Below are 24,946 nucleotides of genomic sequence, written 5' to 3' on the forward strand. Positions count from 1 at the left end.
TACAAAAGTTAATAATTTTAAGTTTGGTAAACAATCCTAGTTTCTATTTTCCTTTTCTATGAGAACGTTGAGCTTTACCTGCTAAATTTGTTATTTCCTCAAATAAGAAAGTTTTTACTTAAATCTTTAGGTCTTATGAAAAACGCTGAAAGAAAAATTTACAAGTCCTTCGCATTTCCAAATTAGAAAAAATTTACCAAACTGAAAACAGATCACATGACCTCCTAGATACTTTTAATTTCATACCACTATCTAATCTTTTCATTGCACAGCCTGTTACAGGAACATTTATCTAAACATTCCCTCCAGTTATTCTACCAAATGGTTTTATTCCTAAGTGATACGCTTTCCTTAACTCTTTATCACACATAATCAGAATTAGTTTTTATATTTTGTCATTTGCCATTCACATTCATTGAGGTTAGTAAAAAAAAAAGTCATAAGATGCCTTGCAATTAAAGCAATGGCAAAAACTGTCTTCAATAGAATTTAAAATTTTCATAGTAATTTAAATATGGGACAAAGGCAGGCTCCAGAAAAAAATTATATTTTGAATTTGAGAAATGGATAGTGTATACATAAACAACAGATGACAAGGATACCACATTAATGATCTATCTGCCTTGTTCTAATACTGCTAGTGGAATAAAAATTGATACAATCTTTCTGGAAAGCATTTTGTTAATACATAAAAGAGCTCCAGAAGCACCTGGATGGCTCAGTTGGTTAAGTGTTTGCCTCTGGCTCAGGTCAGGATCACAGAGTCCTGGGATCAAGTCCGCTGGTATTGACTACCTGCTCAGCCGAGAGCTTGCTTCTCCTTCTCCTACTCCCTCTACTTGTGCTCTTTCTCCTTGTCTGTAATAAAATCTTTTATTTATCTTAATGTGTACATTAAATGATTGCATATAGATCAGTTTTTGTTTTACCTTTTTGAACCCACATATTATTTTTTAAAAATTATTTATTTGAGAGAGAGAGAGAGAGAGAGAGAGAGATCGTGCGCACAAGTGGGAGGAGGGGCAAAAGGAGAGGGAGAAGCATCCCATTGAACAGGGAGCCTGATGCAGAATTCAATCCCAGGACCCTGAGATCGTGACCTGAGCCACAGGCAGAAACTTAATTGAGCCACCCAGGTGCCTGGAACCTGTATATTGTTATACACTATACTAACCTACCAGTATGGAATGTACTATGAAGGAAGACATGCTATTATGATTAAGTTTTTTGCTTTCTTTTGCTTTTAGTATACAAAATATAGTTTACAATGTGCTATTGTAGGAAATGGTTTTTATATTTCTATACAATTTGGTTACTTTGTTTTAGAAAGTGTGTATTAATTTTAAAAGTTTAAGCTACAGAATCCTTACCTAACAATGTTTATTCTAAAACAAGTATTGGAAATTATTGAAGTTTACTTAAAAGGATTTCAGAGTGCAATTTATTGTGATGGATTCCAGAGATGCTCTTAGAACTGAAGGTTCATGTGGCCCAGGTTTGAGGCCAAGAACTGAATGGCCTTTGACCCCAAGGTTATCATGAATGTGATAAGGTAAGACTGATACCCTTAGTGGCTGAAGGCTTATGTTTACTTCATTTAACAAGTACTTACTGACTGCCTACTATATGTAAACACTAATTGTAGTCACCGATAATACAGCAGTGAACAAAAGAGATTCAAGTTCCTCCCCCCATGGAATTTACATTCTTGAGGAGACAATAATTAAATACTATTATTTTTAATATATGTATATACATGTAATATATGTACATATAGAGAATACATAAGATTTATTATATCCTAATGCATAAATATACCTTCTGTCAAAGATGAGTCTGTAACTTTTTCCATTAATATTTTGTAGCCTTCAGTGTACCAGTCTTTTACTTACTTAAATTTATTTCTAAGTATTTTCTTAATTTCCTTTTCAGATTGTTCAGTGCTGGTGTACAGAAACATAACTGATTTGTGTGTGTTAATCTTATACCATGCAACTTTGCTGAATTCATTTACTAACTCTGGTAGTTTTTTGTGGATTCTTTGGGGGGCTTTCTTTCTTCTTTCTTTCTTTCTTTCTTTCTTTCTTTCTTTCTATCATGTTATCTGTGAGTAGAGATAGTTTTCCTTTGCCTTTTCAAATTTAGATGTCTTTTCTTTTTCTCGCCTATCTGTTCTAGCTACAACTTTAAATACAGTCTTAAACAGCAGCAGTGAGAGGTAGATACCTTGTATTGTTTCTCATCTTGGAGAGAAACCTTACAGTCTGTCACCATTAAATTTGTTATCTGTAAGTAGTTCATAAGTGCCCTTTAACATGTTGAAGAAATTCCTTTCTTTCCTAGTTTTTTGAGTGCTTTTATTATTTGATGATCATGTTGATTTTTTTCTTTTTCTTTTTTTTTTAAGATTTTATTTATTCATGAGAGACACGGGGGGCGGGGGGGCGGATGCTGCAGAGGGAGAAGCAGGTTCCATGAAGGAAGCTTGATATGGGACTCAATCCTGGAACTCTGGGATCACGCCCTGGGCCAAAGGCAATGCTCAACTGCTGAGCCACCCAGGTGTCCCAATTTTTGATGTATTACATTGATTTCTCTTTGTTGAACCACTCTTTTCTGGGATGAATCCCACACCATACATCATGGTGTATAATAGTTTTAATGAGCTCTTAGATTTGGTTTGCTAATATTTTATTTCTGTACCTGTATTTACAAGGGATATTGGTCTGTAGTTTTCTTATGATGTCTTTGTCTGGTTTTGATATCAGGGTAATAATGGCTTCACAGAATGAGTCAGGAACTGTTCCCCCCACATCTGGGGTTTTTTTGGTAAGAGCTTGAGAAAGTTTGATATTAAATCTTTTAAAAATGTTAGGTAAAATGACCAGTGAAACCATCCAGACTTCAGGGACCCAGGCTGGTTGAAGTTTGCCTATTTTGTGATACATCTCAGCATGTGGCTTCCAGGGTTGCATCTATCAGGAAGAGAGAGATCAGAGAATGACTGAAAGTGGCATAAGTCACTTTTTCCCAACTCATTGGCTAAACTGGTTACATGGTCCCAATCTAACTGCAAGGGAACCTGAAAATGTAGAGGAGCAGAAGGAATATTTGATGAACATTACTGTTTCAACAACTGTTCATTTCTCCACAGTATTTAACACACTTGAACACATAGTACATAACACATCTTATATAATTCACATATATTTAAATATATAATTTGCATATTTTATGTTCACTATTTAGTGCCTTTCCCCAGCTAGAGCATAAGCTTATTCTTCTAGAAAACCATACGGCTTAGAATTACTTGCCCACAAGCCTTTGTTCATGTTCCTGCTCCTTATATGCCTTTTATTATTTTTTGCTCTGTAGTCCTTTTTTCTAAATATTAGATCCTACTCATGTCTCAGGACAACTTGGATCTTACGTAATCTGGGTGACTTTGTTAACATCTTTAAATTAAGTGCCCCTCCCTTAGAATTCCTCAGAATTTTTAGTATACTATCGTAGCACTTACCACATTATATAGTTAAATGTCTGTGCCATTAACCAAGTTCCTTATGCATGTTGAAGAATGGCTAGAGAAAGAAATAGAGCCTAGAAAAGAAACTATGAGGATCTGAATAAGGATGGCTTGAGGGGAGTGGAAAAGAGATGACAGAAATACTTAGGTGAAAACAGCAAGATGTGATTATTGGTTGAACATGAGGGATAAGGAAGGAATCAAGGATAATTCATATTTCTTATTTAGGCTATTATGTGGATTATGAGGTTCCAAATGAAATAGGGAATATGAGAGGAGGAACAAGATTGGGTAGTAGGATGATGACACTGGTTTGAAGAACAGAGGGTTTAATTAACTCCATAGAGAGATATGTGCAAGTGAAGATATGTGCAGTAGCAGGTGCAGGTGAAGGCATTGGCTGTGGTTCTTAATGCAAAGAAGTGGATAGGTCTTCATGCGAAATAGTAGTTGAAAAATAAGAAAAGCTGAGACTACCAATAACTACTAAGGGCAGAATCCTTATTTATTTATGCCAATGTTTAAGAAACAAGAGGAAGATATGCTCTTAAGTGGAAAACAGACAAAAATAGATGGTGAAAGAGGAAACAGAATGTGCTATTATAGAAATCAAGGGTATTTAGACTTTCAGGAAAGTCGTGGCCATGTCAAATATAGTAGAGAAGTCAAATCAAAATAACTATGTACTAAATCTTTGCCACTTTTCTTACAACCTTACTAACTCCCTTTTTTTCAACCCCACTTACTGAACCAAATTGATTTCTTACTGAATTGAACCACCTTGGCTTCAATTTATTGGAGACATTTGAAGCTTAAGGGCATAAACTGCCTCAAGTGTGTCCCTCTCTTTCTTCCTTTACAAACTTGCCACCATGCCTCTTTCCCACTAAAAAAGGAGACTCAAGTAAGTCTTGATACCAAGAGTTGTCTACATTTTATGTTTTGTTTTTCCATTCTTATGACTTCCTGATCCCAGTATTCCCCCCACCACACACACAGTTTTTCTCAAAAAGGTTGAAATTTTAGTGGAGGGGCAGAAGTGGAAAACCAATTAATTACAAGGTGTTGAATACAAGATGGGGAAGTACCAACAGAAAACTACAAATAGCAGTCATTGATGGAACTAAGAGGGAGATGGTGCTCAGTCTTCTTCCCCAGGGAAGCTAGGACACTTACATGGATCAGATTCAGCACTATTCCAGAGGTATTTCATTTTGGAGCTACATGAAAAAATATGTCTCCTACCTGCTTTTCTCCTGCAGCATGATGGTGATTAAGTCTTTACTAAAGAAATGAAAATGAGCCAGTTCTCACAATGAGGATTATAGAAATACCAGATTTCATTCATTTACTCAAGCATATAAAAAAATATGTTTTTTTTTTTTTTTTGAGAGATTGAGTATGCACATGCAAGCAAGCACAAGCTGGGGGGAAGGGGTAGAAGGAGAGAGAGAATCTTAAGCAGGACTCCATCTCACGACCCTGAGATCATGACCTAAGCTGAAATCAAGAGTTGGATGCTTAACTGACTGAGCCACCCAGGCACCCCTGCAAAAGTATTTCTTCATTGTCTGCTATGTGTCATGCTTAGGGTTAGGTGCGAGGAATACAATGAGGAGTAAAAATACAGTTCTTGTTTTTGTGGAGTTTTGTGGTATAGTAATTTGTTTTTTATTTCCTTGTTTATATTTAACCTAATTTATTTAACTAATTTTACTTTTCTTTCCCCTTTAGTATCCTCTTATATATGGACTGATTCTTATTCCCTGCTGGTGTTCTCTAGTTTGCCTAAGTAGAATTTACATGGGAATGCACTCCATTCTGGTAAGGAAAACATTGTGTTCATAGTGCCTTTTTTTTATGGGAAGCCTGAAAAAAATATTATTATAAATCTTTGTTTTACAAAAAAAGTATGTTAACATGAGTTTTGTGAGCATTTAACTTAGTAATTATGTATTTTATTGAAACAGTTTCCAGCAATCACATATAACCAAATATTATGCTCAAGATAAGGGGTTTCTCCCTCCTTCCAGTCTGTTTGATTTTCCTTCTCATTTTCTTCTCTGCTTCTTCTCCCACTGAGTGAAAACCAACAATGTGAATACAGAAATCAAGGAGAGCTCTCCTGATTAAAGAATACCCAATGACTAGAAACTACATGAACTTAAACCACTTATATTTACATATTAAGCTCTAGTTTTCTTCATTTTCCTACCAGTATTTTAGGGCTTACAACAGTTATTTTATTTTGAGAATGCTATTCAGTTTAAAAAGCAGCAGCAAGGGAGCCTGTAACTCTTTAGCCATACTTGCTCCCCTCCTTTACTCCTCTTCCCAAAGATACTCCTTTAATTCTAACATGCATTATCTCTTCCCCAGATTACTGTAACAGCTTCATTAGTGGCCCTACTTCCAGTCTGACATCACTCCATACAGTGTTTAGTCTCCTTTTGTAGTTTACTTCCAAAACACCAGTCTGATGTCATATTGAATGACCTGTGTTTCCTCAAATGGTGTTTCTTATCTCCATACCTTTAAGGAATGCCAAAACTGCTTGAATACCTTTTTCCCTTTCTTTGTCTAGCTATCTTATCCATTCCTCAAGACTCACAAAAATGTTCTCAACTCCTAAAAGCCTTGTAACATTCCCCCTCTTTCCTTTCTGTAGACTGATTCGGTGACCTTTCTCCCAGAGCATCTTGAGCATAATTCTGGCACAGCACTTATGCTAAACTGCAATTGTTGTTTTTTTTTTTAATCTGTCACTCCTACTAGATAATAAGCAACATAAGAAAAGCAGCTATGTTTTCTCTCTATCCCTTGCATCTAGTATGGTGTATCTTTGTACACTCTTTGAACATATTATGTATTTTGTAGATAAAAGATCAGAAAAAAAAAAGTATGAGCTAACTCATAGAATAAAAAAATTTACAACTGGTTACAAATTATTCTTGTCCTTTTAGAATTTTCTACTCATAAAAATATCTACTTAGCTTGTTTCATAGCTGTAGAAAGACTGGGTTTCTATTTCTTACTTAGATTGCTTACTTCCAGTAGCTGCCCCTTCAATAGTAAATTTCCAGAAATTGCAAATACTATTTATTTTAATAAGCAAATTATTTGCATTCAACTTTTTATAACTATTTGCATTAATGCTAATTGTGAATTTACACATAATTCTAACTAATCTCTACTAATTTTATTTTTTTTATTTTTATTTATTTTATTTTTTTATTTTTCTACTAATTTTATAATGAGACCGTGTATCATATTTTTTAGGTCAGATCTAATATTTGTCAAGAGAAAATGTTATCCATTTCTGTGTCTTGTTAGTTATTCCCTTCCAGTCCCAAAAGTTAGTAATATTACTTCTAAAAAACTACCAAATGATTATGTATCTTGAGTGACAAAAAATGGATCCCTGATATTTCTTGAAGTGAAAGATATTATATAATATTACCCCTCGGTTCATTATCATAATAAAAAGTATAATAAGAATCTGATTATGTTGAGTATATAATCTAAAAGATATGTTCTTTAAAAAAATTGATGTTTAGTGGATTGATCAAATATTCAAGCTGAGTTCAGTTCATACTAGATGTCTATTTTTGAGTCAGCTGACATAAAAACAATATTGATGTATTATTTTTCAAATCATGCATCTGATAACTCTAGTCCTTTATTCAAAAACCTTCTTGTCCCATTGAATGTTACATCAGTTTTATTCAAACCAGCTACTGAATTTTATTATGTGTATTACAAATATCTGTTTTCCTTTTATTTTTCCGTTTTCCTTTTAAAAGTAAAATCATGGGTAATTTGTAAACATGTAAATTATGATCCTGTATTATGACCACAGTTTTTCCTAATCAATAATACATTGCTTCTTATTATTTGATAGTTGATATATGAAATTATAACTATAATGAATCCCCCCTTGTTTACATTATGGATCTAATTAATGTATTCCCACAATTTTTTTCCTATATTGTAATGTTTCAGTAATTACCTGCATTTTTTTAAAGATTTTATTTATTCACGAGAGACACAGAGAGAGAATCAGAGACATAGGCAGGAGAAGCCGGCTCCATACAGGTAGCTGGATACAGGACTTGATCCTCCATCCTCAGATCTGGGATGATGCCCAGAGCCGAAGTCAGATCCTCAACTGCTGAGCCACCCAGGCTCTCCTATTACCTACATTTTGAACTATATTCTTATTCATAATTTGTATCTTTACTATTTATTGTGAAAGAGTATGGAACTATAGGCAGCTGGTGCCCTACAAGTTGTTAATAGGTGCTTAGATACCATAGTATCTAAGCGGATGTGTCTTCATTAACATAAGAAGAGAGTTTTGTGATAATGTGTTTTAAATAATTTAAAATGAATACTTCATTCAGTATTTGCCCTAAGCTTTGTTGTTATTGTTACAACACAAAAAGCAACAGCTTAGTTTATTTCCAACATCTACCTACTTTCCTAAATGGATTTTCTTAATTCCAGGAAAAGTATAGAGGAGTTACTATATCTTTTCCTTTACTTATTATAAAACCTAGCTCTCAAAATTTAAATTCATAAAAATGCAGGCCATTTTTAAGTTACTAGACTGGGAACTTGTCAAACTACTATTTTGCTTCTGCATTAGTAACATTATGAATAGGCTATAAATCCATTTACCCAAAATTGTACTGAAAACTTATATGTCTATATGTGGAAAGTCTTTTTAGAAAGATATTAATGAGATTATAAAGCAATATATACTAGTCAAACCCATTTTTATAACAAGAAATAGAAATCCAAACAACCAACCAAAAACCCCTCAAAAACCCAAAAACATTTTATAAAGAAAGGTCTGGAACAGTCAACATTGAGAGTCTTAAGAGTGACTATTCCTGGGTAATAAGTATTTGTTATTGTTTATCTGTATTTTCTAGTTTTTTTTTTTTTTTAATGATCACATTTTAAATTTGAATTTTAATTAAAGATAAACATTTCAAAATCTATCTTTAATAGGGCCTTAATAATCAAATAAAATGCATTCTAACAAAACATTTTGTTGTTTGGAACTGTTGGCATCACTGACATACTAAAATTAGAAGCAGGACACCTAAAATATGTTATAATTAAAAAAACCTCAACAACTCACTAGGATATGACAGGAGCCCTGAATTCTAATCTTAGCAAATCACTGGCCTCTCTAGGTCTATTTCCTGATCAGAAGAAATGAAGAGGATAAAACTTTAGATTTAGTATGTAATAAACTTTATTGAGTTTATGGTATTTGATATTTCTACCATAAATTTGATAAGCCTGAATATTCTAATGTGTAATTATCTATTAATTTGAGGGCATATAAGTTATCTATAGCTAACTGGTATCTAAAATTATTTGATACCACAATGATAGCCATCATGTTTATGTCCTGAATTCAGTTGTTCCTTCCTCTGGTTCTGTTGCATGGAGAATTCTACCACTGAACCACCCATGCACCTGGTTCTGTTGCATGGAAATTCAGTTTACCCTTCACTACTCAGGGTAATATCATAAATAATAACTCAATATGAAAAGGAGGTAGATTTGTATAGTCTTTTTTTTTTAAGATTTTATTTACTTATTCATGAGAGACACAGAGAGAGAGGCAGAGACACAGGGAGAGGGAGAAGCAGGCTCCCTGCAGGGAGCCTGATGCGGGACTCAACCCTAGGACCCTAGGATCACGACCTGAGTCAAAGGCAGATGCTCAACCACTAAGCCAGCCAGGTACCCCAGATTTGTATAGTTTAATATTCCTGGAACTCTAAAAAAAAAAAAAAAAAAAAGAGGACAACAAATACTGGATATTTTGTGTTGTACTGAAATAGATTTGTAGAATTATAATTTTTATGAGTTATTTTAAAGAATTCTTAAAGTGATCAAATGTAGGAGCATCTGGGCCAGCTCAGTCAGAGGAGTGAGCTTGTGATTCTTGATCTTGAGGTTGTGAGTTTGAACCCCACATTGGGTATAGGGATTACTTAAATGAATAAATAAAACTTTAAAAGTAACTATATTTTAAAACGTGATCAAATGTAAAGAAAAAATCTTTAAAAGTCATTTAATTGATTAGTCTTTATCATTTTTTTAAGGTACTATGAAACTTTTATAGGAGGGCAGCCCAGGTGGCTCAGTGTTTTAGCACCACATTCAGTCCAGGGCCTGATCCCGGAGACCCAGGATTGAGTCCCACATTGGGCTCCCTGCGTGGAGCCTGCTTCTCCCTCTGCCTGGGTCTCTGCCTTTCTCTGTGTATCTCTCATGAATAAATAAATAAAATCTTAAAAAAAAAGAATGTATAGGAATGAACATGTACTTATATCTATAGTATGAAAGAACTGTAATTTTAAAAAAAGATAGCTAACAAGCCTTCCTTTCATTTAATCTAACAGTAAATGTTATTATATATAGTTTTATGTAAAAAACTCATTAACTGTCATTTATTTAAAACTTCTTTTTTTTTTTTTAAACTTCTTTTTATTTAAAACTTCTGACTTGGTACACATTCTATGTAAGAATTACAAGACTCAGAACACTTCCACATTAGCATATTCTGAAATTTTTGAATCAGTCATGAAATTTAATAAAAAATAAAGCAACAGCTTCTATCCTGGTAGCCATAATCTTATAATTATTTTGCAAGACGCATGCCTTTAATTACAAGGTAGGGAAGAAAGGTAAGATAGCAACCAAAGGAGCATAATCTCATAAAAGTTAATTAAATGGCAATTAGTGATATGAAATACAAAGAATAGAGGTTTGATAGTCACATAATTTGAGAGCTCCATGTCCAAAAGTATGGTCAGATTTTGGGTCACTTTTGGAATCTTTGAGTAACTGCAGTAAAATTTAGTTAATAAGAATTCTTGGGTAACTTTTAGTATGTGTCAGTGAATTTTTCACAGACCTCATGTTCAAAAAAAATGTTGAAAATTTAGTTTTTCACTCCAATGCTGAGAATCATTTTTTTCAACAAATGTATTGAGCACTTTCAGTCCATAAGATTAAATACCTAGCTGTATGACAGCAGTCTCATTTTCTTTATTTAAAAAGTGGCTAATTAAGGTAACCATAAATATTTTAATCAAATTTGGACACTCCAAAAAAAAAAATTTGGACACTCCTTGAAAGGGGAGAAAAGACACTTTTAATATTTATTCTGGGGACAAAAGAGCAAAATGAGATTCTATTTGTAAGCCTAAATGCAGTTACATAAAATATTAAAGTATTACAGCAGTGTTTTCAGTACAGAAAATATTATTCTCTGAAAATGTCATTAGCCCAAGTTGAAAAATTGTTTCCTCTGTTTCTCTTACAGAGTTCTTATCAAGCAAGATTATATGATAAGTCCAAAGAATTATTCTTAGTTTAACAAATATTTATTGCCTCCTTACTGTGTGCCAGCCATTGGCATATATGTATAAATAAGGTAGTCTTTGCCTTTGAGAAATTACTGTCTACACATGTAATGTGTAATATAAATATGTAATGCCGTGATTTTCAATTGGGGCTGCAAAATGGAATCACTGGGGAGCTTTTTTTAAGAAAAAAAATTGATGGCCTACTCCCACTTCAATTCAGTCAGAATCTCTGAGGATTGGCCCAGGCATCAATATTTGTAAAGTTCCTGAGTGATTTTTTTTAAAGGGATTGTGAACCTTTGGTTTTCTGGTAGAAATAGAAAGGAAAGCCATGTGGCAACTATTCTAACAGGTTTGTAGAAGATGCTATGGAGGTAAAGAGGAGGAAAATTCCTTATTATGGGGTAGGAAGAGAAAGTTTATGGAGGTGATAGGTACCTGAGCAGAATCTCAAAGGATAGGTAATAGTTTGTCTAAAATATGGAAGGAACGGTAATCCGAAGATGAGAGAAAATAAAGTCTCTAAATTCATTATGGGATTTGGCATTGAAGCATTATTTTTTAAGGTTGTTATTATTTTGTTTTTAAAGTAATCTCTACACCCAATGTGGGGCTTGAGCTCAAAACCCTGAGATCAACAGTCACATGCTCCATGGACTAAGCCAGCCAGGTGCCTCTGTCATTGAAGCATTATGATAGGCAGAAGCCAGATGTTTGAATACACAAGTGAAATTTTTGCCTTAGTTCTTTAGTTTTTGCTAAATGATTATATCTTTCTTTGACTTACTATCACAGCATTTATATAAAAAGAGTATAATTACTTTTAAATAATCTCATTTCATATTTTAGAATCAGAAAATATCCATAAAAATTGTTCTATATAGAAATAAATTTTTAAAATGCTTTTCTAATGATTGTAATTGTTGTAATTGTTGAATAACAGAGTAAAGATACTCACTTCCAAGTAATTTAGTAGATTTTGTTAGAATAGATAAATTCCTATAAAGAATTCATTTATTCATTCATCCAATATATATTTGAGTGTCTACAATGTGCCAAGCTTCCTAGGAAGGCAGTGGTTAAAGAAGATAATTTCCTTAAAAGTTTTAGCTGCACATTCAGTTCTTTCTCTCTTTAGCAATTGTCTATATCTTTAGCTATTCTTATATTTCATAGTATTCTTATTTAGAGTTTTATATTGTTTAGAACAATGCATTGTACTGTTGACTTTGCTGATCCACAATAAGGTGGAACAGTTCAATAGAAAACTGTGCAGCAGTTCAATAAAAAGTGAGGACAATACCAAGAATTTGGAAGTATACTCAAGTCTTAAGTGTAACAGGCAAACTTAAAAATTTCAGAACATATCTTTATGATCTTGTGGCAGGGAAGGCTTTCTTAAGCAGTAAAAAATAAATGTGATTACATTAAAATTTAGAACTTTCGTTCATCAAAAGACTCTAAAGAAAATGAAAAGGCAGGCCATAAAATCCAAAAAAGATGTTTACAGAACATATTATTGATAAAAGATTTTGTTGAGAAAGGATTTATACAAAGATCATATGAAAAAAATCATGCAAGTCAGCAAGAAAAAAAATCTAAAAGAACAGTTGCAAAGAGACACAAATATACATTACACAAATATACATTACCCATAAATTTATGAAAAGATACTTACTAATCAGGAAAATCCAAGTTAAACATCAAGAAATGCCAACAGTTGAGGAGATGTAAATTTTTGTGAACATTTTGGAAATTTTTTTTATTGTCTTATAAAATAGAACATGCACATATCCTATGATTCTGCCATTCTGTACCTAGGAAAGGCTTGCAGACCCATACCAGGCAATACAGAAACAAAGAACATAGTAGCACTGTTTCTAATATTCCTGGTTGGCTTAAGAATAGATACCAATTGAGAAAGCACTCGAGCTCAACCATAACCAATAAACTAATCCAAAACTTTTTTAAAAAGTTAAGTAACCATCAGTGGGAAAACAGATAAATAAACTGTATAATCACACAACAAAGTGTTACACAGTTGTGGAAGTGAATGACCTACAACTACATATAATTAATGAATCTTGAAGATTTAATGTTAACTTCTGTAAAGATTCAATATAATATTACGATCTTGTTGGGGGCAGTGATTTCCTAGATATTAATTTTATAACTTCATATACACTCTACCTATCTTTTTATGTGTACCAATTATTGCATAATAAAAATTTTAAGACAGAAAAACATTAAGCTGTTGTTGACCCTTTAACAACATGGGTTTGAATTTTACAGGTCTACTTATGTGCAGAATTTTTTATAGGACTATGAATGTATTGTCTCATGATTTTAACATTTTCTTTTCTCTAGCTTTATTGTAAGAATACAGTATATAATACATATAATCTTAAAAAATATGTGTTAGTTGTTTAGTTATCAGTAAGGCTTTGGGTCAACAGTATGCTGTCAGTTAAGTTTTGAGGGAGTCAAAGTTATATGTCAATTTTCACAGTGTGTGGGGGTTGGCTCCCCTAATCCTCATATTAAGGGTCAGCTGTATAGTCTTTTTTCCCAGAAATAAAAACTACAAAATTTAGGCATAGTTTATTGTTGGGGGCTTAAATATAAATCTTTGTGTAGTATAGAATGTAATTTATAAAAAGGGAGAATTATGAAAAAATACTTTTATTATTGTCAAATCTTTTTATTATCACTAAAGGTTTTATTACTGATCATATGTTTAGTTAGTAAGCTTTACTTTGAAAATGTGACATTAAAATTTTATATTTATTAATATTTAAAATGTGAAATATACATTTTTAAATGTCAAAAGTAGTATTATACTAAACAACTCTACTCTTCTCTTTTCCCAGGATATTATTGCTGGATTCCTATATACCATTTTAATCTTAATTATCTTCTATCCATTTGTGGACCTGATTGACAACTTCAACCAAACTCACAAATATGCTCCATTAATCATCATCGGGCTTCACTTAGCCTTGGGAATCTTTTCTTTCACTCTTGACACCTGGAGTACATCGCGAGGAGACACAGCTGAGATTCTAGGAAGTGGTGCTGGAATTGCATGTGGATCTCATGTTACCTATAACATGGGTCTAATATTAGATCCTTCTCTGGATATTCTACCGTTAGCTAGGCCCCCCATTACTATGACTCTGTGTGGAAAAGCCATATTGAGGATCCTAATCGGGATGGTATTTGTACTAATAGTCAGAGATATAATGAAAAAGATCACCATTCCTTTAGCCTGTAAAATCTTCAATATACCATGTGATGATGTTCGAAAAGCAAGACAACACATGGAAGTTGAACTTCCTTATCGGTATATTACCTATGGAATGGTTGGTTTCTCTATCACATTTTTTGTCCCTTACATATTTTTCTTCATTGGTATCTCTTGATGGAGAAATAGTGTTTATAAGAAAGGAGGGTATCAGTTACTGATATCTAAAAATATATTCTAGTTAAAAGCCAAATCAGAGTTAGGCTTTTGCAGGAATTTAACTTAAATAATTATTTAAGTAAATTCATAAGAATCGGTGCATTTTGTCATTGCACATCCAGATATTGTTTTAGGTGACCTGAGCTATTTTAAACAGGGAGAAAATGATAAGTATCCATTTTGAATGTTCATGTAATGTTTGGAGAGTTTTATGCTGTTATGAATTGGAGTTATATATAATATATATTAAGATACATAATGGGCAAATATGTATCTAATATATGTTATATGTGAAATAATATACCTAAGTTATTTTAAACTGTGGGGCTGAATTATAAAATCAATAATAATATGCAAACAATGTGCCTGTATATCTGGACTTAATACTGGCACGTTGTTAACAGATATATTTAACATTTATTTACTATGGGAGCCATTTCCTAATTGCATAATTACTAGGCCAGAATTCATATGCCACCACATAATGATTTACTGCCTCTTTTTACACTGCCATCATCTTTCATGTTACCCATGATATTGAACATGGGAGGCATTTTTAATGGACCAAATTTTCAGAAAAATTCATTTTTTTTATTCTTTTTTTTTTTTTTTTTTAGTTCTGTACACTGTGTTGAATGTACTTTATTTGCAGTTGTTCTGGACATCAGTTTAATAATTCAGGTACTGAATTTTATTGCTTGCTAATTGTGCCTTTCTGTTGCTGGATTAAGAAATGCCATGTATACTGTGATATAAAAATAAGATGCTAAACTTTATCTTAAGTTACATATAATCAGGCAAATATTTTAAAAATACATGTCAAATTAACAGGGCTAGAAGTAACCCACTCGTAATTCTTTAGCCTTTATTTGGAAAGAAATGTGGAATGGGCTAAACTTTCTGATTTATTGGGAAGCTGAATGGATACATATTTCCATTTTTGTAGGTATTTTTCTGTGCATTGTAAGTTATAGGAACAAGATATATTTTTTGTACATTGTCTTGATTGTTTATACTGCAGGTAGATATTTCCAGTGAATGGAAATGTAACTGAAATTATTTATAGATGGGACAATGCACAGGCTTCATTTGTAAACAAATCGTTTTTCTAAATTATTTGGAAAGGATTGGATTTAGCAGTGTTAACTTTTAATACCCATTTATTAGCTACTTAAGGTAAATTATAAAATCTAAAAGTATCAGTATTTCAGATCCTATTATTTTTCGATTTTTATTATTTTCACAGTGGAAAATTTGGGTATTGTATTAAACTATTCTTTATTCTTCTGTCTGTGCCTTTATATTTTGAAGTGTAATTGTAGCTAGGTTAACATTAAGTTTATTTGTAGTAAGTTTTTTCATAAAGAAGAGAATTAACTTTCCATATAAATGAGCATCAGGTATGGAATTACTGACTTTAGTGCAATATCTGTCTGATTATCCAGAAATTATCACTTAAGATGTTTCTATTTTGGACAGCATAACTATTTGAGCTCATATTTTTATAATTCTGATTGAGAATTTAGGGACATGGTAATTTTTACCAACATTGAATCTGATAATTTTAAATAAAGCAACTAAATTTGGGAACTTTACCTATTAGTAGGAAACCAAGGCACTTAGGAACATATCGGTACGTTGGAAAATGTGCAAAGAACTTTTCTTTCAAAATGTGTCTAATGAATTGAATTTTAGGGACTATTTCCCATAATCTGGGTCTATGCTATCTTATTGATTTTTATATCTAACTTAAAAGGTATTTGAAAATATTCCATTTCTTTGTGGTTTATTATTTTCTGTCCTATAATAGTTCCATGCTAGGTGTATTTTAAAATAAAAGCCAAATTCAGAATTGAAGGGTGTTTTGTTTTGTTTGCCTTCTATGCATTTAACCTTTGTATTATCTGATAGAGATTTATAAAACTATGTCTAGGATTTTCATTCTAGTAGGCTTTTCCTGTGAAGCATTTTATTCAAAATCAGAGTTCTGTTTTCGGTATAGAAGACACTAAATAATTGTTTTAGAGTTCCAACTGACTTTGGGCTCCAATTATGTACTTTTTTTTTTTTTTTCCAATTATGTACTTTTAAAGAAAAGTTTCATAATATTTCTTTAACAGTAGGAGTGCCACGGTCTCTCAGGCATTTAAGCATCTGACTCTTGGTTTCGGCTCAGGTCTTTTAATTCATGAGACACACAGAGGCAGAGGCAGAGTCAGAGGGAGAAGCAGGCTCCTTGCAGGGAGCCTGATGCGGGATCACGCCCTGAGCTGAAAGCAGAAGCTCAACCACCGAGCCACCCAGCATCCCAGTGGCTCAGGTCTTGATCTCAGGGTCGTGAGATGGAGTCCCATTGTTGGGCTCTGTGCTCAGCAAGGATTCTGCTTGAGATTCTGTCCCTCTCCCACTCTCTCTCCTCTTGCTCCTGCCACTTCTGTGCTGTAAAATCATTAAGAAACTATAAAGAATTAACCTTTTAAGTTAAAGACTGAGGGATGCCTGGGTGGCTCAGCAGTTAAGTGCTGCCTTTGGCCCAGAGCATGATCCTGGAGTCCCCGGATCAAATCCCACTCAAATCCCACATCGGGCTCCCTGCATGGAGCCTGCATCTCCCCTCTACCTGTGTCTCTGCCTCTCTCTGTCTCTCACGAATAAATAAAACCTTTAAAAAAAAGTTAAAGACTGAGAGCTGCTCTCTCAAATCCATAAATAAAATCTTTTTTTTTTTTTTAAGATTTTATTTGAGAGAGAGTGTGCCATGAGAGAGAACATGAGTAGAATGGGAGGGACAAAGGAAGAAGGAGAAGCACACTCCCTGCTGAGCAGAGTCTGATATGGGACTTGATCCCAGGACCCTGGGATCATGATCTGAGGTGGAGACAGACACTTAACAGACTGAGCTACCAAGATGCCCCCTAAAATCTTTTTTAAAAAGAAACTTATGAATAAACTGTTTTTCAGCAAAATCTGTGGCCAGTTGACTGCTAATTCACCGTTTCAGGAATGAAACATAATATTAGGAATAGGTACTTTTTTTTTCTTTTTTTTAGGAATAGGTACTTTTTTCAAGCTAAATAAACATATAGACATTTCATTTTGTAATTTTAAAATGCTGTGATGGGGTGCCTGGCTGGTGCAGTAAGTAGAGCACTCTTACTCTTAGGGTCATGAGTTCAAGCCCCACATTGGGTATGGAGCCTAATTTTTTTAAAAAAGAAAAAGCTATGTTATGTGAATTGCAAAAACTAGGTATGGCAAAAACTCATTTTAAGACCTAATACAGAGGAATGCTACTATTTAGTATTTAGTATTTTTATTTAGTATCTTTCTAGTAATTTTCAAAGACAAAAATAAAAATTCAGTGACACAAGTACAATTTAAAAGAAAATTTTCATAAGGATGAGTAAATATTAGAATGTTTTTGAGTATATGATAATACAACTTTATACAGCAAAGATTTTTCATTGGCAAAGCAATTTCATTCTTGTTAAAGAATGTTTTCTCTAGATTTAAAAGCCTGTTTAATCTGGACATGAGTAAGAACCAATTTTTAAAATTCAACTTTAGGGGCACTTGGGTGGTTCAGTCAGTTAAGCATCTGACTCTTGGTTTCGGCTGGAATCATGATCCTGTCCACAGACAGGCTTCAGCACATGCATTTTTCTGGGAGAAAAATTCTACAACTTCCATCTGATCCTCAAAATGATCAATGACCTAAAAAAGTTTAAAATTATGTAATAGCCTACCTTTTACTTCTTTTAGCTGTTTTAAAAATTTAGGTTGGGGGCGCCTGGGTGGCTTAGTTGGTTAAGGTCTGCCTTTGGCTCAGGTCATGATCTCATGGTCCTGCAATAGAACTCTGTGTAGGGTTCCCTGCTCAGCAGGGAGTCTGCTTCTCCCTCTCCCTCTGCTCCCCCCCCCCCACTTGTGCTCTCTCTTGCTCACTCAAATAAAATCTTAAAAAAAAAAAATTAAGGGATCCCTGGGTGGCGCAGCGGTTTAGCGCCTGTCTTTGGCCCAGGGCGCGATCCTGGAGACCCGGGATCGAATCCCACATCGGGCTCCCGGTGCATGGAGCCTGCTTCTCCCTCTGCCTGTGTCTCTGCCTCTCTCTCTCTCTCTCTCTCTCTCTCTCTCTGTGTGACTATCATGAATAAATAAAATTAAAAAAAAAAAATTAAAATAAAGGGACACTTGGATGGCTCAGCGGTTGAGCGCCTGCCTTTGGCTCAGGTCGTGATCCCCGGGTCCTGGGATCAAATCCCACATCAGGCTCTGTGCAGGGAAACTGCTTATCCCTCTGTCTAGGTCTCTGCCTCTCTCTCTCTGTCTCTCATGAATAAATACATAAAATCTTTAAAAAGAAACAAAAATAAAAATTTAGGTTGTAAGTAAATGCTTCCAATTTATCTGGTAGGAACTGTCACTTTTCATGCAAATATTTAAGGATACCTTAGATTCTTGAAATGTTTTGCCTGTAATTACTATAATACCTTGTTATATAGAATGTGATTTGTATCCAAATTATTTTCTTTTATTTTTTTATTATTATTATTTTTTTTAATAAATAAGTTCTTTTTTTTTTTTAATTTTTATTTATGATAGTCACAGAGAGAGAGAGAGAGAGAGAGAGAGGCAGAGACACAGGCAGAGGGAGAAGCAGGCTCCATGCACCGGGAGCCCGATGTGGGATTCGATCCCGGGTCTCCAGGATCGCGCCCTGGGCCAAAGGCAGGCGCCAAATCGCTGCGCCACCCAGGGATCCCCAAATTATTTTCTTTTAATAGCAAATCTGAAAGAAAATATTCTGTTATATATCAGGATAAAACTTTAGTTTCTAGTAATAAGCTCTATAATGTATCCTTGAGAATATTGCTTTGTACAGTTGATCGTTAATTTTTTTTTAAGATTTTATTTATTCATTAGAGACACATACACAGAGAGATAGAGAGAGAGAGGCAGAGACATAGGCAGAGGGACTCGCAGGCTCTATGCAGGCAGCCTGATGTGGGACTCGATCCTTGGACTCTGGGATCATGCCCTGAGCCGAAGGCAAGACGTTCAACCACTGAGCCACTCAGGCGTCCCTGATCTTTGATTTTTCACATAATCAACTACTTCAAAATCTGTGATTTTATAACTAAAGTGATTATAAATATCACTTATATTTAGTGATCTCAATATAGATGAGATATATTCAGGGCTTAAATATCAATATTTTACTTAAGCACAGTGAAAAGGTTCCCTTAGATTCCAGAGGTCTCCAAATCCAGATTTACGAGACTCGGCTGGGGACTAGTGGCAAATAAAATAGACTCTTAATTCCCCTAATACTTAAAGGGTCTCCCCTCCGCCAACCTTTTCATCTGTGTTGATTTAGGGATAAAATTCACCAAATACATTTTAATGGACAGTGTTACTTTTGCTCATTTTTTTTTTTTTATTTTTTTTACTTTTGCTCATTTTTTTTTTTTTATTTTTTTTACTTTTGCTCATTTTTTACTGAAACACTGATAACCTTGAAATAGTAAATGTAAAAAAAAATGAATACTCCTTCCTCAACATTTCCACTCTACAAAATGTTTCAGATAGTATTACAAAATATTAATACAAATTTCTCAGGACGCCTGGGTGGCTCAGCCATTGAGCATCTGCCTTCAGCTCAGGGCATGAATCCGGAGTTCCAAGATCAAGTCCCACATCGGGCTCTTTGCAGGGAGCCTATTTCTTCATCTGCCTCTGTCTCTGCCTCTGTTACTTTTATGAATAAATAAATTTTTAAAAAACATATTTCTCTTTGCAGTATATTTCCAAAATATTATTTATGGACTCAAGCTGTAAAATTTTAAATTAACATATAACTTAATTTATAAGTATCATTAATTATAAACCTAAATACAACATTTATATCTGAAATAGTTTTCTACCTTTCCTAAAAATAATCTATAATTTCCCACTGTTATACATGTTAAGGGGAATTATAGAATTATAAAATATTTCAGACTACATAGGATCTTAGAGATCATATATGGCAACTTTTTACCAAATTTACAAATCTGTAATATTGGCAGATACAGTCTTACTTCAGACAAATTGCGGGTTTGGTTACAAACCAATGCAATAAAGCAAGTATCACAATAGAGTGAATCAAATCAATTTTCTGGTTTTCCAGGGCATATAAAAGTTGTGTTTACCCTATACTGTAGTCTAGTAAGTTTTCGATAGCATAACTTCTAGAAAACAATGTACATATCTTAATTTAAAAATACTTTATGGCTAAAAAAAATGCTAACCATCTAAGCTTTCAGTGAGTTGTAATCACTGATCATCAATAACAATAATGAAAAAGTTTGAAATACCTCAAGAATTATCAAAATGTGACACAGACACAAAATGAACAAATGCTGCTAGAAAAAATGGCAGTCACTTGACACAGGGTTGCCACAAACCTATAATCGGTAAAAAAAAAAACACAATGTGAAAAGCAATAGAATGAGGTATGCCTGTAATTATGCACAATCTTCTTTTTAATTAGTTGCAGTTAGGCAACTATAACTTTATGATGCACTGTTGAACGGTTCTGAGTGAAAAAAAATTTTAATGGGCTAAGAGCAGTGTAGTGTGGGGCAGAGGATACACTTTTGGTGAAGAAATAGGATGAACCAAAGCACAGAAATGGGAAACTATTAGACATGTTTAGCAAACAAACGCATTGCTATCTGTGGAGCATGAAGGTACCTGGAAGGGAGCAGTTGAAAAGTCTGTTAAAATGTTTAATAAACAATGAGTATAAATAATGAAGTGCTGCCTTTCTTTATCAGTAGAAGAGCTACACTACTTAGTACTCACTTGGCTCAGGGATGAAATTATACCCAACTTGAAGGTAATCAAAACTATTGTTTGATAATTATTATTTTTTTAAATCTGTGATAAACAAAGAGACTTCTGTGTTTTGCTTTGTCTTTTATTAAGAGGAAAAACAAGACAATTTCATATATCAATCTTGGATTTTATTTATTTATTTTTTAAGATTTTATTTATTTATTCATGAGAGACACAGAGAGAGAGAAGCAGGCTCCATGCAGGGAGCCGGATGTGGGACTTAATCCCAGATCCCAGGGTCATGCCCTGAGGTGGAGGTAGATGATCAACACTTGAGCCACTCAGGCATCCTGCAATCTTGGATTTTATATAAGGAAGCTCAAGGCCTTGAATTTTGGTGACATGATATCATGAATGCTGTAGTTGCAGTTATTGAGAGGAGGGGCCCCAAGGAAATTAAGAAAACTCTGAATATGAAGCTATACTCTCCTTGCTTTCCAAAGCCTCACTAGAGGGACGTAAAACAAACTAACAACTTACCAGAATCCTGCTAACCAACCATGAAGAAATGGGTCATGAGGATAAGCTGCAGACCAGCTAAAAGGAGCCTTCCAGCCATGCTTTGAAAATAACACTGGTGTCCTTCAACTTATTATCCCACCATACTGAGTAACATTTCTTCTAGAGATCGAGGTCAGAACCTATCACACATATGACTAACTTCAACTGCATGAGACATAAAGATTGTGAGGTGAGTGTTAGAAAGGATTTTTGCTAGCAGAATCAAAGACACCAAATATGTTCTCCATAAATGAAGTAATCCCCAATATACCCATGACCACCTAATTTTCCTGATTCAACATTGTTCAAGAAGGCTCTTGACTTCATTAAGGGTATGTGTGACTTATTTTAAAAAGACATATGACCATGTTTACCTTACAGTTAGCTCTCAAACATGTTACTAGCTGTTACAGATCTGTGAATATAGGCATTCCATATACATCATTCACCTGAAATCTCATTCCAAAGAAACTTGGCTGACTGTTTCATAAGATGATTTTATAAGTAGAAAGGGAAGATTATAGACTTCTGTTTTGGGAAGTCTATAATGTACCATGTCACGATACATTAATGTCTATTATAAGGCTGACCAGATTCTAGACCTGCAAGCAGATTTTCTCGACTCCTGACCCCAACACTTGACAGAACCATTCTTGTGAAAATGTTTGTGTATGAATTCCACTCTGTATAAAGTTGCTAGTGCCAAACTGGTATTGACTTTCATGTACCCATTCTGTGTCTGTTTTCTCCAAAACAGTGACAAAACAGGTAGGTTGAATAAAAGAAATATACTCAGGCAAGGATATTACAGATCAAGTCAGAAGACCAGAAGTTTTGTTTTGACTTTATTTTGCACTTTGATTCTAATTTGCTATACCTATAGGCACTAGCTCTGTCTTCTATGAGACACAATTCCTCACATATAAAATAAAAAGGTTAAACTTGATGTTCTCTAAGATCCCTTTCAACATTAGAATTTAATATAAAAAATGTTAGATCGAGTAAAAACAAAGGGAATATCTCTATTGTTTGTAATAGGCTACTAAAATTTTTTTTTAAATCCATTTCCATAAGGAAATAAAGTTAAGGAAGCCTATCTTGTTCTGTCCACAAAAAGTGCATACATCCCTTTAAGAAAGTTACAAGTTCCTCCAAAAAGAAACAATGAGTTCATTGTTTTACAAGGGTCATAACACTGGTTTGAATGACAAAGTTTAACTGCAAAGTAGGGCAGCCCCAGTGGCGGTGGCGCAGTGGTTTAGCGCCGCCTTCAGCCCAGGGCATGACCCTGGAGACCCAGGATCAAGTCCCACATCGGGCTCTCTGAATGGAGCCTGCTTCTCCCTCTGCTTCTCTCTGTGTGTCTCTCTCATGAATGAATAAAAAAAAAAAAATCTTTAATAAAAAAGTAAAAACCGTTTGGCTATGGGGATGGATATACAAATGAAGAAGAAAAAAAGGAAAATTTTTGGAACTCTCATTCATAACTAAAACAGAAGAGAATACTGGATAAGGAATGTAAAACTACTACAAGCATAAACCTGATATGAACCTTAAAGATTTAGGGATCCCTGGGTGGTGCAGCGGTTTGGCGCCTGCCTTTGGCCCAGGGCATGATCCTGGAGACCCGGGATCGAATCCCACGTCGGGCTCCCGGTGCATGGAGCCTGCTTCTCCCTCTGCCTGTGTCTCTGCCTCTCTCTCTGTGACTATCATAAATAAATAAATAAATTTAAAAAAAAATAAAATAAAAAAGAACCTTAAAGATTTATGCTGCATTTTTTTAAAAAAAGACCCTTGTAATATAAAAGATTGAAAATTACATAGTATCAAATTATAAATATTTAAAAAATAAAGCCAAACATAAAATCCCTACCTTTGTTCACTTGAACATTTCTAAAGCTTAATAATGCTTACTGCAAAAAGGCATTTTAAAAAATATGTTTATTACAAAACGAGATTTTTTTTTAAAGATTTTATTCACTTATTCATGACACACACACACACAGACAGAGAGAGAGAGGCAGAGACACAGGCAGAGGGAGAAGCAGGTTCCATGCAAGGAGCCCAACTGACGTGGGACTCAATCCTGGTTCTCCAGGATCACGCCCTGGGCTGAAGGCGGCGCTAAACCGCTGAGCCACTGGGGCTGCCCAAGATGAGGTTATTCTTGAATGTCATTCAGTAATTTTCTTATGATGGTTCTACTTAGGATCTCTCCACTTTGTGATGGTGAAAAAGTGATATTCAGTAGAAACCATTCACGGGATTTTGAATTTTGATCTTTTCTGGCCAAGTGATAGGGTACAACACTCCTGTGATACTGGGCAGTAGCAGTGAGGGGCACCTCCCAGTCAGCCAAGTGATTACATGGGTAATCAACCCATACACTTGCAACCATTCTATGCACATATGACCATTCTGTTTTTCACTTTCAATACAGTATTCAATATATCACATGATATATTCAACATTTTATTATAATAGGTTTTATGTTGGATGATTTTGCCTAACTGTAGTCTAATGTGTTCAAAGCCAATATAAGGTAGGGTACCTCTTCATATGGATGGCTTCCCCTCATCATTCAATTAAATAGCATCTTCTCAATGAAGCTCTCCCTGGTCATCTTATCTAATGGAGCCCCCATCTCCTGTGTGTTTTTCTTTATCACCTTACCCTGTTGTATTTTGTTCATAGCACTGAAATTATCTTGTTTTGTTTGCTTTCTGTATTCTTTCCCCACTAGCATGGAAGCTCTGAGGGCAAGGGACCATATCTATCATACTCTATGCTTTATTCTCAGCACTAAAATTTAAAAGGGACTCAACACGAATTTGTTTATGGATGACTGAATGGATTTGCCTTATTATTTTAAATTGTTGCATGGTCTAATTACATAATTCTACCAGAGTTTATGTAACCATTCCTCTATTAATGGGCTTTCAGATTGCTGCCATTTTTTTGCTGTAACAATGCCACTCTGAAGATAATTGTGTCTTTTCTTTTTTTAAAGACTGTATTTATTTATTTGAAAGAGAGAACACATGAACACATGTGTGCAAGCGGGGGAAGGGGAGGAGGGAGAGAAGGAATCTCAAGCAGACTCTCTGCTCAGTGCAGAGCCCAAAGTAGGGCGTGAGATTTTATGACCCTGAGATCATGACCTGAGCCAAAATC

General features: G+C 34.3%; 1 protein-coding gene across 1 annotated transcript in view; it reads left to right on the forward strand.

Annotated features, from left to right (window-relative positions):
- SGPP1 (sphingosine-1-phosphate phosphatase 1) overlaps positions 1-16,243 on the forward strand; it is a 33,116-nt gene extending 16,873 nt beyond the window's left edge. The window contains exons 2-3 of the mRNA XM_041759989.1: positions 5,261-5,350; positions 13,794-16,243. Of these exons, the coding sequence (XP_041615923.1) occupies positions 5,261-5,350; positions 13,794-14,345 (642 nt within the window). The 3' untranslated portion in view covers positions 14,346-16,243. The remainder of the gene's footprint in view (positions 1-5,260; positions 5,351-13,793) is intronic.
- The last annotated feature ends 8,703 nt before the right edge of the window (positions 16,244-24,946 follow it).

This window comes from Vulpes lagopus, chromosome 6, assembly GCF_018345385.1.
Source record: "Vulpes lagopus strain Blue_001 chromosome 6, ASM1834538v1, whole genome shotgun sequence".
In the NCBI taxonomy this organism is placed as follows: Eukaryota; Metazoa; Chordata; class Mammalia; order Carnivora; family Canidae; genus Vulpes; species Vulpes lagopus.